This window comes from Chiloscyllium plagiosum, unplaced genomic scaffold (genome assembly GCF_037043375.1).
Source record: "Chiloscyllium plagiosum isolate Xiang-an unplaced genomic scaffold, Cpla_swu_hap1 HiC_scaffold_4, whole genome shotgun sequence".
Lineage (NCBI taxonomy): Eukaryota > Metazoa > Chordata > Chondrichthyes > Orectolobiformes > Hemiscylliidae > Chiloscyllium > Chiloscyllium plagiosum.
Window position 1 is genome coordinate 39080772 of NW_028270142.1, and position 17933 is coordinate 39098704.

The 17933-nt window shown below is 39.0% G+C and overlaps 1 protein-coding gene across 10 annotated transcripts in view; it reads left to right on the plus strand.

Moving 5' to 3' along the window:
* bbs9 (Bardet-Biedl syndrome 9) overlaps positions 1-17933 on the plus strand; it is a 533593-nt gene that overhangs the window by 16907 nt on the left and 498753 nt on the right. For all 10 annotated transcript variants that reach the window (XM_043688767.2, XM_043688773.2, XM_043688770.2 and 7 more), the window contains exons 4-5: positions 7722-7786; positions 11379-11492. In XM_043688767.2, the coding sequence (XP_043544702.2) occupies positions 7722-7786; positions 11379-11492 (179 nt within the window). The remainder of the gene's footprint in view (positions 1-7721; positions 7787-11378; positions 11493-17933) is intronic.

A 17933-nucleotide genomic window follows, 5' to 3' on the forward strand; every position in this document is an offset into this window, starting at 1 on the left:
CCGGGTCTGTCCTACTGCTGGGACAGGACATTTCCAGGAATGGTGATAGTGGTGTCTGGGACATTACCTGTAAAGTATGATACCGTGAATATGACTGTGTTAACCCTGTTGCTTGACTGGTCTCTGAGACAGCTCTCCCAATTTTGGCACTAGCCCCCAAATGTTAGTAAGAAGGACTTTTTAATGTCTTTCCTGGTGCCCAGGTTGATGCCAGGTGATCTGTCAGTTTCATTTCTTTGAGACTTTTGGTACACTTGAGAGGCTTGCTAGGCCATTTCAGAGGGCAGTTGCTGAGGATCTGGACTCACATGTAGTCCTGTCCAAATTTCGATCCCTGGAGGACATTAGTGATCCAGGTGGGTTTTTCCGACCATTATGGTTTCATAGTCATCAGTAGATGCTTAATTCCAGATTTATAAAAATTATTGAATTCTAATTCCACTGTCTGCCTTGGCGGGATTTGAACCAGGGTCCCTAGAATATTAGCTGAGTATCTGGATTAATAATCTAGCGAGAGTACCACGAGGCCATCACCTGCCATTTAATAAGCCCTACTCTTTCACTAGTCATTCTCTTGCTCTTTATATAATTAAAAAATATTGGATTTTCCTTTATTTTGTTCCCTAATACTTCCTCATGTGTTGTCTTTGCTTTCCTAATTTCCTTTCTAAATTCTTCTCTGTACTTTGTACACTTCTCTAGGGACTCTAATATGTTAGTATCTGTCATAAGCATCTCTTTCTTAACCTTTTTATGCCCCTTAACATTCAGAGTTCTGTCGGCTTGTTCCCATTGTCTTTACAGGAACATTCTTGCCTTGCTTGCTATTTCCTCCTTGAATACCTCTCATTACTGTGACACCATTCTATTTGCAAGGAGCTACTACCAGTCCACTTATGCCAAATTGTAGCTTAACCTAATAAAATTAGTCTTTCCCCCATTTCAAGCATTTATTCTTTATCCTTTTCCATAACTGTCCTAAACATAACTGAGTTATGGACAATATCTCCAAAATGCTCCTCTACTGATATGTCTTCCACCTGCTTGGGCTCATTTCTGAATTTTAGGTCTAGAACTGTCCCCTCCCGTATGGGGCTTTTATCATACTAATTAAAAAAAGGTTCAACTGGATACAACTTAGGAACGCTCTTCCCTCCTTATATTGCCCATTAAAACTATCCCGTTTAATGTTTGGGTAGTTAAAATTCCATACTACTATGCCTTATTATGTTTGCACTTTGCTGAAATTTGATTATGATTTTGAACTACGATCTCCTGTTAGACTGTTAAGAGTTAGTGAAACACACCCAATAGCATGTTTGTGCCTTTTGTGTTTTTTAACTTCTGCCTATATGGTCTCAGTTGATGATCCTTCCAAGATATGCTATTTCACAGCTAGAATTAATTCCTTAATTAATATTGTCAATATGATTCTAAGTTATGCCAGTATTGCCCATCTTTCAGCCAAATCTTGGTTATAGCTAGCATGAATAAAATCTCACAAACTTTCTTTGGCAGTTGTACAAGTTTTGCCCAATGTTATCACTTTAATACTAGCTTCCTGGTATCCCCAGGTCAGTGACCTTAGAGTGATAATTATTTTGTGGTTCTTTACTTCCCTTTCTGTAGCCTTCTGGTGCTCAGTCACTGTAACAGCGTCACTTGATCTGAGCTCTAAGTCATTTTTGACTTCTTGTTTTTCCAACCTGAGTTTAACTGCTATTTTAAAGTTAACTCTGGCCTATCAGGGATTTCAAACTTTACTTGTTAAGTCATCAATGTTTATTCACTCATTGCTGAACTCCAACCAGGGACCAGTTGCACAGACCACACCATTACAATGCAGTTATGAATGTTCCTCGTCTTGGAGGGTGCTATGTATCCTGTTATAGTATGTTTGTTATCAGGACTGAAATGCTTTTGCCATTCAATGCAGTACAATTCTTGTTGTGGATTGCCACGAAGGTTTCTTCTGCCTTGCTCTTAAATCCTCAGCTCCTCCCAGCTGTTAGCTATACTGTATGAGTAGGAGATTTATATCAATCTGAAGCTGTCACACCGCTGTTCACTGTGTGTTGTATTAACATTCAAGTTAAATCTGCTGCCTAGCATGCTGTATGGACATATCGGATCACTGTTGTATGATCTGCTGCTTTCAGGAAAGTTTTCTATCACCATATTCTTTAAGTGTAGGAAACTTCAGGGCCTGAGACTAGTGTGACAGAGAGAAACCACTTCTGGGTGAACTAGAAATGTCATTTATAGTTACTAAGATGTAGTTTATTGTATGTTAGCATTTAGTTAAGTTTACATTAATATGATAGACACAATGTTTCTGTAACAGATGTTAGATCTCACTCTTATGAGACCCAAAGCTGTTTTCTGCATGAGTCCTTATGACATCATCATAGTAGGTGGTGCCTGTGGTACTTCAGTGTTAACCCCTTCAGAAACATACACAACAAATTGCTCTTTGTCATCATGGAAATAGTAAACCATTGTGTCCACTCCGACCCCATGCCCTTGACTGTGCCTACTTGACAAATGCACTATTATTCCTGTATAGTAATGAGCATTGACAGCTGTGAGCCAACAGACTATAGTGCTGTTTGAAAAATCTGACCTTTCGCATTATCATGGTGGAATCAAAGATGCAGTATCTGCATCCCTAGGTCTCTTCGTTCAGCAGGACGCTTCCATTTACTGTATAAGTCCTATCCTGGTTTGTCTTACTAAAATATAACACCTCATGTTTACCCAATTTAATTCCATCTGCCACTCCTTGGCTCATTGGCAATGTGATACAGGTATTGTGTATTCTGAGATAATCTTAACTGTTCATTACACGACCTAGAGACACATTTAGACAGCATTGTGAAGAAAGTATTTGGCATACTTGTCTTCATTGGTCAGAAAATTGAGTATAGGAATTCGGACAGCATTTTGCGGTTGTATAAGACATTTAGATTAGATTACTTTACAGTGTGGAAACAGGCCCTTCGGCCCAACAAGTCCACACCGACCCGCCGAAGCGTAACCCACCCATACCCCTACATTTACCCCTTACCTAACACTACGGGCAATTTAGCATGACCAATTCACCTGACCTGCACATCTTTGGACTGTGGGAGGAAACCGGAGCACCCGGAGGAAACCCACGCAGACACGGGGAGAACGTGCAAACTCCACACAGTCAGTCGCCTGAGACGGGAATTGAACCCGGGTCTCTGGCGCTGCGAGGCAGCAGTGCTAACCACTGTGCCACCGTGCCGCAAGGGCTCTTTTAGAATACTACGTACAATTCTTACATAGACTCCCTACAGTGTAGAAAGAGGTCCTTGGGCCCAACAGGTCCACACCGACCCTCTGAAGAGTAACTCACCCAGACTCATTCCACTACTATCCTATATTTACCCTGACTAATGCAGCTAACCTACACATCCCTCAACACTATGGGCAATTTAACATGGCCAATTCGCCTAATCTGCACATTTTTGGATTGTGGGAGGAAACCCACGCAGACATGTGAAAAATGTGCAAATCAAACAGACAGTCGCCCGAGGCTGGAATTGAACCCAGTTCCTTGGCACCATGAGGCAGCAGTGCGAACCACTGAGTCACCATGCCGCCCCAGTTCTGATTGCCCATCTATAGGAAGGATGTTGTTAAACTTGAGAAGGTGCACAAAAGATTTACAAGGATGTTGTTAGGACTGGAAAGTTTGAGTTGTAGGGAGGGGCTGAAAAAGTTGGGGTTTTGTTCCTTGGAACGTCAGAGGCTGAGGGATGACCTAATAGAGGTTTATAAAATCATGAAGGGCATGGATAGGGTGAATTTTCCTAAGGTGGGGGTGTCCAAAACTAGAGGACATAGGTTAAGGTGAAAGGCGAAAGATTTAAAAAGGACCTGAGGGGTAACTTTTTCACATGGAGTATAGTGCGTGTATGGAATGAGCTATCAGAGGAAGTACTGGAGGTGGGTATATTTACAACATTTAAAAGGCACCTGGAGAGGTCTACAAATAGGAAGGGTCAGAGGAATATGGACCAAATGCTGGCAAATGGGACTATGTAAGATTGGGATGACTGGTTGGTATGGATGAGTTAGATTGACAGGTCCATTTCTGGATGTATGACTCTATGACTCTTTGTTGAAACTTATAGTGAAGTGAAATGCATGACATTGTTGACCAGCAGAGGGAACCATTTTACTGCAAATGTGAACTGACAATAACTTGACAGCTTCCAGCTATTAATAACCTTAACTTGTGCATGCAGTGCCTCTGAGAAGCAATGACAGGTAGGGCTGTGATTTACCTGTTGATGGTGCTGTGTATAATTTTATCATGTTTTTCTCTGTTCTACTTTTATCTCTAATTTAGCTGAATGTATAACAGTTGAGCATTTTCAGATGCAGTCGGAATAACATTGAAATAAACTGTAAAGCAGCCACTGTATGTTAAACATGATTTGAGCAGTCTGAGAAATGATCCGTTTCTGAAATCTGGAGTTTCAGTTCTGGCACATTTCCTGACACTGATGTTGCTTAACCAGGTGGACTTCCAGAATTCATAAGTGTATCAATATTGGATCTCCTACACCAGCCACGTTGATTTTAAACCATGCATTAAGTGTTGATTTTTTTGCTGCACACAGATGACTGTAACCAGCTGGAGTTGAGGTATTTGCCTTTTCATTTAATTGCTTTTTATTTTGACACACACCCACTACCAATACCAATTTATGTTCAGTTTGTGACTTTAATGTTAAAAATTTTTCCGAGGTGCTTTGAAGAGATGTGAAATGTTAACAGCCAAAGAGGGAGATTTGTTGAGGAATGACTAAAAGTTTGATTGTAGAGATGGATAAGAAAGATGGGGAGGCAGAGAGAAAATTCCAAGTTGTGGACTTTAGACTGAAGGTACAAGCAAACAGAAAACTGAGCAGATGCACAAGTGGCCAGACACTGGATGAGTGGAAACTTTTGAGAAGCGGGCTTGAAAGATTTGGACAGGGTACAAAGATGGCCTGAAGCTTGTGCTTGCAAGCCCCAGAAAGGTATGCCAACCATTAGATGTGATTTTTTTTTTGAACTTGATGGTTCTTTGGATTCTTTTCAATTTAAAAATTTGCATCCTTGGGGTCTTGTAGGAATGAATTGCTTGGAACTGATCAAATGTCTAATCGTGCCACTTCTGACATTGCGATAGAGAGAAGATCGTTAAATCAGCTGTAGATATTTGGACCTTGCATAATTGATAGAATAATCAACTCTTGTTCAGTAATGGCTAGAATTTTGATTTAACAGCTGTGGGTGATGTTTTGTTTGGCAAACTCTCCATGTTTCTTCATCTAATCAGAGGTCAAAATATTTTTTTCCACAAAGGCTCTTTTCATGACATTCTTGAAGGCTAATTTTTGTTTTCGGGGGCCCCTTTTTCATTTTAAGACCTTTATTGAATTATGCATCACGTATAATTACCTTCCGTATTTGCATTTTTTGGACTTTTTTCTTTAGAAAGATTGCATAAACATATAATTAAATCTTTTAGCTTGGAATCTAAAAATGAAATGCTCTAATTAATTTATGAGGAATAAGTCTCCAAATATCTTTGCTTCCATATTTGTATCATACACACGTTGTAATCAATTGCTCGTTTTTCGTTGTACTCAATATGCACTCTGTTCCAGGGCAGTCAGTTGATCTTTTTCAGCAACATCAACAATAATCAGAAAATCCCTTAGTTTGGGGTCAGCAGTATTTTACTTGAACTATTTGACATTATTGAGGTGTTGTTCGGCCAGTTCCTTTTGATGGTCCAATAATGACTATATTTGAAGCATTTAGTTTGAACTTCTGTGGTTGTGACTGTACAAAGTGACCATCAATAGCCCTGGCAAGTGCTGTTAAGCCACCATTCAGAACAAGTTTGAATTCTTCTTTAGCTAAAGTAAATTTGAGCTCAGCATTCTTTAAAACACAGGAGACATGGAAAGGTTCATTCTGTATATGTCGATGAATATCAAAAGCATGAACATCAAATGTCTACTATTTTTTGGTAAACATACAGTTAGTTTATCAAGAAGGATGAGGCTTTACCATCATTTCTGTTAATGGGGAAAATTCTGAGAATGAAAATTAAAAATACTGGCAGAGTTCAATCTAGTCCAGAAGACCCAAAAGAGTTGGGGAATGGAGGGTGTTTTAGGTCAGGGTATCAGGGTGTCTGGAGTCTGTGTGACTAGTACTAATTGCTTCATTTGTACAATAATATTTTTAAAAGCAGTTCTTGATTCATCACCTGTCCCCCCCTGTGTTTCGACTTTCCCAAGCACTCAAGGGAAGGTAGTGGCATAGTGGTAATGTCACTAGGCTAGTAATCCAGAATCACAGGTTAGTCATCTGTGGACATGAGTTTTGAATCTTGCCATGGCTGGTGGTATAATTTGAATTCAATAAAAATTATTTGGCCTAATGGTGACCATTATCGACTCTTGTTAAAAATCAACCTGGTTCACTATTGTCCTCTAGGGAAGGAAATCTGACATTCTTACCTGGTCTGGCCTATCCATATCTCCACATCCACAGTAACTGTCTTCTGAAATGGCCCAAGTAAACCACTCAGATCAAAGGGTAAATATGAATGGCAAGAAATGCTGGCACTGCATTAGATGCACATATCCAATGAATTAAGAGAAAATTCTTAATTCTTAGCATGGTCAGTACTAAGATTGCTGCCAGCAGCTGTTTTATATTCGTGCATAGTAGTCATACCACCTAGTTGTGACAACACAGCCTTGTTGATTGATATCACATGCATGCACATGATGCGCAGCTTCATTTCGTGCATGTGTGTTTACCAGTGATGGAAATATGCAAATTTAAATAGGTTTGGCTTTAAATTTGGTGTGGCTATAGAGGATACGGCTATGAAGAGAGTTAATATGGTCCACCTGTGGCTATGGCTTAAAATGATTTGTGGAGGTGGCTGTGAAGTGGAGAGTAGTTGGGTGTGTTGGTCCCTGCTACCCCAGTTCCTATCCCCTGTCACTGTCTGCCCTCACTCCTCATGCCTCAATTCCTCACACTTCCTCACCATGCCTTACCCCCTCCTCTTCCCCATCCTCACTCCCCTAGCTCAACTCTGTTTCAATAACATGCTTTTCTGCACTCATACAAATCTTTTGCATATGATGTCATCAGAGTTGTATGTGATGACATAGCGTTTCTCGAATTGTGCACATTTATGCAAACATTGCTGAATATCGGCAATCACTGGGTTTTCTGAAAGCTGTGTAATGTTGTTATCTGACAATAAAAAGCCACCATATAAATAGTTTAAGATCCATTTATAGATCTGCACTACTGAGATCACAAATTTAAAGCATAATGAGCGTAGATTTGCAAATGTTTTTTGTTATGAACTTGAATTGACATTGCAGACCTGGTTAGAATTTAAATAATATCTTATAATTTGGAATGTATGAGTGCATACAGAATTGGTGGTTGAGTGAGGCATTTCGGATAAGGTACAGAAACGATGGTTCACAAGACTTCACACTGCTCTCCCTCCATCTGTGATTTATTTGAATTGTAAAATGTCTCTCTGCCAGAGTTTGCAAGCCCCTGAAGCATTTGCTCTGTTTTCTCCATATGAGAGGTTTATTTTTTTTTGATAGCCTTGAAATTTTTTATAATGAATGGTTTTGATTTTCTTCCAGAGGTACAGAACTACTCCACCTGGCTGTTTTGCATGCAAGAAAGTTGTCTGTCTATGCTTTCTCAGGTACTGCGTACTATTTAATGTTTTACTGTGCATGAGATGTCTGTCACTACTCTTATTTTCCCTGAGTTTTCATGTATTCACACTTCTATTAATTTGGCCTATGCTCATTATAGATCTGTTCATTATAATTCTAATCAACCTGTTTAGATATATTATGACTGACATTTAGGGCAAGTGGGACTTGCAGAAAGGTCTCCTAGCTCAAAAGTATGGATACTACCAATGTGCTATATCGTGGTGGGATTAACATCAGCAGTTTATATAATGATGAAGTATCATAATGTTATGATGATGTCAGTGTTGCATGATTGTGTAGAGAGAAAGGAGCAGAAGCTCTATCCAACTCATGAGAGAATGTGTGAATAGATCAAGCTGTAAATAGAGTTCTTGCAGAAAGTACCATGGATGCCTGCAGCAGTATTTTGAGATACTAGAGTTGGACTCCATAATACAAGAAAACATTCATAAACCTGTGAAATTAGGAAATTTAATCCAGAAGCTAGAATTTTGAAAAAATGTATGTTATGATCTCATAAGACATGTCATGCTTCCTCAGTAAGGTCAGACAAAAATAGATGCTAATTTTCTCAGGTTCCATCTCCTACATCCACTCAACTGCACCACACTCTCCAACACTGCCCTCTCCCCAACCCGTGCTGTTTCCCTGACCTCCACTCTCTCCCTCTGCCCCCTCGCACTCTCTCTCTTTTTCTCGCTTTCTTTCATTCATTCTCTTTCTCTCTCTTTTCTATGTCCTGCCGTCTCTCTCCCCTGCCAGCCAAAGATCCAGGCTTGGGAACATAGGAGCAGTAGTAAGCCATTCATCCCCCTTTGTCTGTTCCACCATTCAATGAGATCATGGCTGATCTGTGGCATAACTCCATATCCCTGACTGTGGCTGATATCTGTTAAAGCTTTGCTTAATAGAAATTTTATCTATCTCAGATCCAGCATCCATTGCCATTTGTGGAAAAGAGTTCTGAACATCTATGACCCTTTGTGTGTAGAAGTGCTTCCTATCACCTCTCTGGAACAGACTGGTCCTAATTATCAGACGATGGCCCCTAGTTTGAGAGTCACTAACCAGTGGAAATAGTTAATCTTTATCTACCAGGTCTTTTCCTATTAATATCTTGAAGACTTTGATCAGATCGCTACTTAACCTTCTAAAATATCGAGAAAACAGGCCTACCTTGTGTAAACTCTACTCAAACTTTACCCCTGAAGTCCAGGTATCATTCCTGTAAACCTATGTTGTACTCCCTCCAAGGCCAGAATATCCTTCCTAAGGTTTGGTGCCCACATCTGCTCACAGTACTCCAAGTGGGGTCTAACCCGGATTTTGTAAGCAGCATAAGTTCTGCATCCATTTACTGTAGTACATAACTTATGCACTCTGTACTCTATTTTGCATAAATACCTTGGCTCCAGCTCACCTGCAGACTAGTTCCACTACTGTTTGACTATCTGTGTAAACGTAACTTACAATGAGTATCCAATTGCTTGCTTTCAATAAGTACAGCAATCTTTGGTTTTTAAAACAGTTCTTTTCCCATTTTGGTCCACAATCACAAATATATAAAAGTAGAAAGATATAGCAAGGAGTGATCATAACATACTAAAATTTCAAATTCAGTTGGAAGGCGAGAACCTGGATTCTGTATTGGCAATCTGGAGATAAACAAAGGTAATGACATAGGCATGAGAACAGATCTAGCCTTATGAACTGGGTGGAAGATTAAAACTTAGGACAGTTGATGAGCAATGGCAGATTTCCCTCCTTCCTCTCCCCTCTCTCGCTTTCTTCCCTTTGCCTTATCTCACTCTCTTTCTTTTCTCCCATCTGTCTCCATTATGATGACTTATAACAAGTTGGAGCAGGTCATGCACCTAGTCCCATTTTCTCCTCTATTCACTGTGATCATAGTTGATATTCTGCTTCAGCATTGTTTTTCAGTACTATCAATGTGTCAAAATCTTACCAATCTTAAATGTACTCAATGCCCAAACTTTGGCAGCCCTCCAAACAGAATATTCCAAATCTCACCATCTTCTGAGTCAAGAAATTCCTCCTCACTTCAATTCTAAATTGATTTCTGCTTGTTCTGAGTCTCATTCTTTGATTCCAAACACCCCCAACCCAACAAATGTCCTTCTTGGCTCAAATGTGGTGCCAAGATCTGCTCACATTACTCTAAGTGGGGTCTAATCAGGGTTTTGTATGGCTGCAGCATAACATCTGCATCCACTTACTCCAATCCATAACACATACCCTGTTAATCCCACAATAATTTTGCATATTTGAATGAGATTGCCTCTTACTCTTCTAAACTCCAATGAATGTCGGCCCCATCTATTCGCTTCATAAAACAATCTCTCCATTTTAGGAATTAAATTGCATTTGTTGTATTCCCTCTATGGCAAGTAAATATTTTCTTGCATTAGGATATCAAAACTACACACACTAGTTATGACCTCACTAAGGCTCTATAAATTTGTATTGAGACGTTTTTACTCTTGTCCTCAAATCCTCTTTAAATAAAGAACAAAATACCCATTTGCCTTTTTAATTCTTGCTGTATCAACATATTAACTTTCAATGACTCATGGTCAAGGAAACCCAAGTCCCTTTTGAAGTTCAGCATTGTCAGCCATTGACCATTTAAGAAATATTCTGTCTTTTTTTCTCCCAAAGCGGATATGTCAACATTTCTCTACATTGTATTCTATCTGTCAATTTTTGTCCACTCATTTGGTCTCTACAAATCCTAGTTCATTTGCACTCACAACTCATACTCGTAACTAGTTATGTGTCACATTTGCTCACCATTTGGGTAAATGTGACCAGAAAATCAAAAGTAAGATGAAGGTGTGCAATAATTTTCCTCTTGCATCTTTAGGTGTGTGTGACATAGGCCTCTGTAGGTATGTCTACACACTGTTATCAGAATGAGCAGATGGCAATGCAATATTTCACTGTTGCAGATTAGATGAAATCATGCGGTATGTGCTGAGAGTAGTCAACGGGCTATCTTGGCTGAAGGAGGGCAGAAGCTTTCTCGGAGGATCATTTACATGTTTTCAAGGACTTATTGTAAAGGAATAATAATAGAGTTCCATGCTAAGAAGATGCATAGTCAGATTAACCATGAAATCCTTGGACCAGGCCAGTGGCAAATGAGGAACATTGAACTTATCCCATTTTGAGAAACTGTGTGTTGAGGCAACACAGAAGAAAAGAAAAGTCAGGAAAGGTAAAACCAGGCTATAATAATATTCTGAGTTAATTTAAACTGAGTGTGATGAAGTTTGCCTTTTGCAAATTGGGGATTAGTGTGCATTGCAAGAACTTATGAGAAGAAGCACATCGACCCAATACCTCAATTCATGATATGATCACAAAATTATTGTTAGTCAAATGATGACCCAATTGCTACATTGGTAGAAAGAGTGGAAGTAACTCCTTAGTATGTTGAGATTGCTGGTGTGGGCTGCTATAATTTGACTTGAATCCGTTTTTTAGCATGTGCAAGGGCCAATGGTTACATAGAGCCTTCTTTTTGCCTCCTATTGTAATTTGTTTCGGTTACAGGGACTATGGGTACTGTAGAACATGGAAACCAGTATCAGCTGAAACTAATGTACGAACACAATTTTCAACGTACAGCATGTAACTTCACATTTGGAGGTTTTGGTGGTGTGAAAGGTAAGAATCCAACCTATTTTCAATATTTTTGTGAAAGTTGCACAGTGATCAAAGAAGTGAAATCTGAGTATTGTCTGTAACAGGCAGCTGATCCCCAGTTTCAGAATTATACCACGGATGGCAGTTGGAAAATATTTCCCAAAAGCCGCACAGCATACAAAATGAATGTTTATTTTCACATACCATTTCAGTGAAAGTCCAGTCTTTGATAGCATGGAAGAAAATGCTGTGTTAAAATAGCTTTGCACGAAATTTAGTTTTTTCAAAGCAGTACACTCTTCAGCGTCTCTTGAAGAGTTGGTATGTTTATAGCATGAATCATGAATGTCAGTACTACATTTGATGGTAACTTTTAAACATGTAGCTTAGTCATTAAAATGAACAATGGAAGGTCTATTTGCTGTTTCTTCCAGAGTTGGCTCCAGAACCTGTAAAGATGTCTGTTACTTGTTCAGAAACATAAATGGGAAGTAACCTGCAAAAATTGCCATTCCTTTCCTTTTTACTGTAGGTTAGGTGGCTGTTAATACCTTTTGCGTAATGTGGCAGAAGAAACACAGACAGCTTTTAATTTTTCTTTTAATCATAAGTGGGACAAGGACATTACAAAATAGCATTTATTCCCATCCCTAATTAGAGTCGTAGAGATGTACAGCATGGAAACAGACCCTTTGATCCAACTTGTCTATTCTGACCAGATGTCCTAAATTAATCTAGTCCCTTTTGCCAACACTTGGCCCATATTCATCTAAACCTTTACTAATCATATACCCATCCAGATGCCTTTTAAATGTTGAAATTGTAGCAGTCTGCACCATTTTCTCTGGCAGCTCATTTCACACACACACCACCCTCTGCCTGAAAGAGTTGCCCCTTAGGTCTCTTTCAAATCTTTCCCCTCTCAGCTTAAACTTGTGCCCTCTAGTTCTGGGCTTCTCTACCCAAGGGAAAAGACCTTGTTCAATTTACCCTATCCATGCCCCTCATGATTTTATAAATCTCAATAAGGTCACCTCTTAGCCCCTAGAGAAGTTGGTGGTGAGCTGTCCTTTTGAACTGCTGTAGTTCTTGAGGTGTAGAAACACCCATGGTGCTGTTCAGATTTTCAGGATCTAGGACTTCCAGGATTTTCATGAAATGACAGTAAAAGAACAATAGTATAGTTTAGGAACATGTGTGATTTGGAGTGGAACACACAGGTGATGGTATTTTCATGCACCTCCTGCTCTTGTCTTTCTAGCTAATAGCAATTATAGGTTTGGAAGCTTCCATCACAGGAACATCAGTGAGTTGCTACAGTGTATCTTGTAGATGGTACATACTGCTACAACTGTGCACCGGTGAAGAAGGAAGTGAATGTAAATGAGATGGATATGTTGTCCATTTGGTCTATTTTGTCCTGGACGGTGTCAAGCTTCTTGAGTGTATTGTAACTGTATTCAAGTGGAAAACATTCCATTGTACTCTTAACTTGCACTTTGTAGGTAGTGGACAGGCATTGGAGCAATATGTGGTGGGTTTATCTGTCACAGATTTCCTTGCCTCTGAACTTATTCCGGTTGGAACAATATTTATACAGCTGGCTACTTTAGCTTCTGGTCTATCCTAGGATGTTCATTGTAGTCTCATTTGAATGTCAGAGACTAATGATTACATTCTCTCTTCTTGGAGATGGCTGATGCTTATTATTTATGAGACACAGGTATTATTTGCCATTTATCAGCTCAAGCCTGGATGCTGCCCAAGTCTTTATGCATATGGATACTGCGTTAGTATCTGAGGTGTATAGGATGTTGAACTTTGCGTAGTTGTCAGTAAACATCTACACTTCCGACCTTATGATGGAGCCTAGGACACTAGCCTGAGGAACTCCTGTAAAGATATCCTGGAGTACAGATGATTTAATTTTCAACAGTCGCAACAATTTTCCTTGTGTTAGGTATGATTCCAAGCAGTGGAGACCATTCCTCTGATTCCTATGACTCTAATTTTAATAGAGGTCCTTCATGCCATACTTGGTCAAATGCTGCATTGATGTTAATCAATGTCACCTCATCTTTACAATTCAATTGTTTTGTCCACTTTTGGATAAAGACTATATGAGGTCAGAACCTAAACTGAGTGCCAGTAAGCAGTTATTTAATTGCAAGTGCTACTTAATAGCACTATCAATGATCTCTTCCAACTGGTGATTGCGAGTAGACTAATAGGAGGGTTATTATAGAACTGGGTTGAGTCTGTGCACAGGATATGCATGGAGGGGAGATTTCTGAGTAGTTTCCAAAGTTCACTTTGTCTCCTTTCTTGAAGACAGTGGAGATAGCATCAGTTCTGAAGTTGGCAGGAATTTCTTCTTTGCCCCAGATTTTCAGAAACAATTGATGAAGTAAGCTCTGCTGCTCCAAGTTTGAAATCTTTGCTCGGATCTCATCTATTCCTATGTCTTTTTCAGTCTTCACATGGACAGGTTGGACCGAAGGGTCTGTTTCCATGCTGTATATCTCTATGACTCTATATGTCTAATGGTTGCTTCAACCTTTGCCACACTAGGTGGCAGTCCAAGATCATCTTTAGTGGGGATTTGGAGGTTGACCTCAAATACATCCTTGTTGACAATTGTATCGTGGTTTAGGAGTTCTTTGGGATGTTCTCTTCATCGGAGGATGATATTTCCTCTGCCTATCAAGAGAGTTCTGTCCTTACTATGCACTGGTTTGAGGCCAAAAGGGTTGGGTCCGTATATTGCCTTGGTGGCATTGAAGAAACTCTAGATGTCATTCTTATCAGCAAAGAGTTGCAGTTTCTCAGCCCACCATTTGGTTCTCGATTTCCCTTATTTTTCTTTGCATCCCTGCCTTTGCTGTTTGATAAGTTCTCTGCTTAATCTTGCTGGTGTTGTTGTTTTCCAGGCATGGAGAGCTTGCCCCTTCTTGTTGATGTGGTCATTTACATTGAACCAGTGTTGGTGTTCCCTGGTTTTGTAGTCAGTGATTTGTTCACAACATGAGATAACGACTGTCTTCAGCTCTTTTCAGAATTCCTCTATTCTATTAAAATATTTGGCGATTTTGGATGAAGACATTGTTGAAGATTCTCTAGAGTGTTTGGCTGTTGAAGCTAGTCAATGTTGAGCTTTTTTCTGAACTGTTCCTTTGTCTTCAGCTGCTTCTAGTGGCATTTAATGGATATTGAGGAGTGGATGAGCTGGTACTCTGTCCAGCAGTCACCTATACTGGTAATGAGGTAATGGTATTGGTAATGAGGACATATTTTTGGTCTCTGGATCGAATGATGACGTGGTCAATCATGTGCCAGTGCTTTGATCACGGATGCCTCCAAGAAGTCTTGAACTTGTCTTTTTGGCTGAACAGTGTGTTGGAAGATAGAGTATTTGAAGATATATTTTGATTTTGATATTTTGCTTCAATGCAGTTACGAGTGAAATTTGATCATTGTTGATTACCATATGTTGTAGAAGGAATTATTTAGAATGTAAAAATTGGAATTATATCTTTCAAACAGCACAAGATTTATTTTACGTATTTGTCAGAAAACAGTTAATCCAATATGATACTAATCTGATGTACATCATAAGGAGATTCCCCAGGTAAAAATAGGGCTTCATGTCTTCAAACATTGCATAGACTGTGAGCGACTCAAAAATCGTGATAAGCAGAATGGTTTATATTGGGGACTCATTATCTAGCTGCTTATAAAAAGTCAGAAGGATTATCTGATGTCAGTCTGTTGTTGTTGTTGTATATACCTTGGGTGCTTTTATGACCAAGCATGACTTGAAAAGCATAGCACAAGCAGTTAAAAGCTCATGAGGAAACAAATTATTCCATGGAGGACTAGCCTTTTTACCAACCAGATTATTAAAAGAAAACAGAATAAAACACAATCATCATTTCAGTTTCTTGCGTGTTACTGCATGAAGCACTTAGCAAAGTCACCAAGTTAGAATACAATAAAGGAATGTTGACATTAAACAATTTTAACTCTGCCTCTAGGACATCTTGCTGAGTCCCTAATTGAAATATTGACAATATAATTCAAGAAACTTTCTTAGTCTGACTTATTGCTTGACCAAGGAGAGGGTTTCATTTTTAAAAGATTTTTGATCAAAATCATGTTCAAGTCTTCTTTAGCCACTGATTGGTTAATTGGCCAGTTCAGTCAGTGTTGCCTTTAACTATCAATGTCATCAAATTTAAAAGGAGTGTTGAGCCAACAACAACGTGGCGCATTGGCACTGCTTCTGAACCTGCGTACCTCAGTTATTGAAGAAATGCAGACATTGTGAAGCTAATAAATTGGCCATAATCAAAAGGCACATTCAAAATTGTACAAATAATATTTCCACATGCAAGTAGTTGCCATTTTACTATAATTTATGCACTGAATAAATCTAGGCGTCCAACCTTTGTTCAGTGGTTTCTTAATAAATTTACTATTACTCCAGTTCCTTTGTCTCCTTAAATCAATAATTATTATTTTACCATGTGTGATGCTGTATTTTTTGGATTAATTTCTTGCTTCACCACAGTGAAAACTTTGAAAAACTCAAAAGACTTCCTGAGGTTATGAAAGGGGCTGTGTAAATGTGCTGTAGTATTTCATTGTCTCTCTATGCCTTTCTGTATCTCACTATCAGTACTTGTCTTCTGTTTAGTTCGTGGTCATTCTTGAGGTTTGACATTGTAGTGTCCCTCTCGAGAAGGCTGTCGTTTTATGTGCAGTCACTGCCCTCTTTGCGTTTCAGATCTTTTTGCAGTTGAGGAGTTTCAAGGGCTTGTGAAAGTATAACAGTGTAATGAATATAACATCTGCCATTCTCATTAGACTAACTAAGAGAAAGCATTTGGACACATGCATGAAAAGACTGTAGCTTGTCAAGTATACATTTCCAGGCTGAATTGATTTGACATTGTGTACATTAGAATCAAAATGCAGGAAATATCACATTAACTTGTAATTTCACATTTTGAATATCATACTGCAACATTGAAACAATTGGAGTATGTGTATAATTTGTTTATAAATTTGATTTATATTTTACACTCAATTCTGAATTAAAAATGTCATTACACTTTCATTGCGTTGTTGGTTATTGTAGGAATTAAATTAAACCAGTTTGTAAGTTGGTTTCAATAAAACTGTATTTATAATGCGTTCTGACAGCTAACTTCACTTCCTTGACATAAAATGTGTCAATAAAGATTTGTGGCTGTAAGAAGCTTTTGGAAACTAGTCCTTAGATTTGAAGTAATTGGAGAAAGAAACAAAAGTGATGTGAGGAAAAAGAAGATGTTTTTAGTGTATTGAATGGTTAGGGTCTGGGATGCTCTGCCTGAAAGTATGGTGGAGAACGATTTTAACTGAAGAATTCAAAAAGGAATTAATCTTTTTTTTGAAAGGAAAAAATGTGCAGAATTAGAGGGAGATGGCAGAAATATGGCACTAAATGAAATGCCCATTTGGAGAGCTGGTGCATACACAATGGCTGAATGGCCTTCTCCTGCACTGTAATTATTTGATTTTAACAATTTTTGCCAATAGATGTGCCTCTGAGACAATAACTAGAATTTTGAGTTTTATTTTGAGACTGCTGATTGAAATGGTGCTTGCTCTGTTTATCTATCCATGTTAATATGTTATCCCCTTACACTATGTGCTTTTACAATAATCTTACAAAGACCTTACCTTATGTGGTTAGGTTTTTTTCACTTCTTAAGTTTTAATTTACAAAATACCGTGCAAGAACTGTAACAAACACTACATTGGAAAATTAGGCAGAAAACTAGCCATCAGGATACATGAACATCAACTAGCCACAAAAAGACATGACCTACTCTCACTAGTATCCTTATGTACAGATGAGGAAGGACACCACTTCGACTGGGACAACACTTCCATCCTAGGACAAGCTAAACAGGGACATGCACGAGAATTCCTAGAAGCATGGCATTCCTACTGGTATTCTATCAACAAACACACTGACTTGGATCCCATTTATCACCCCCTGAGAAAAATAACTGGAAATGGCATCACCACAGAAAATAATGTCACTACAGTTAATGACATCACCAACCCAAGGAAACCTAAACACACAAATAGAAAGCAGGCCATGCCACTGGTGTTTCATCCAGAGGCTCACTGATGATGTAACCTACTATGGTGACAAAACATCTGAAAACGAACCTTCTAGCTCAGCAAGCAAACCTACATCCAGAAGATTGAGGTCCTTTCAGCCTGTTTAGATGAGAGTTGAGGCTGCATGTTGGATGACCATAACATTGTGCTAGAGAAAGCCATGCAAGTGCATGGAGCAACAAGGATTGTAATAGTAGTAGCCAATAATATGATGAGGGGAACCAATACCATTCTGAAGCAAAGATTGAGAATCCAGATGAATTACCTGCCTGGTACCAGTACATC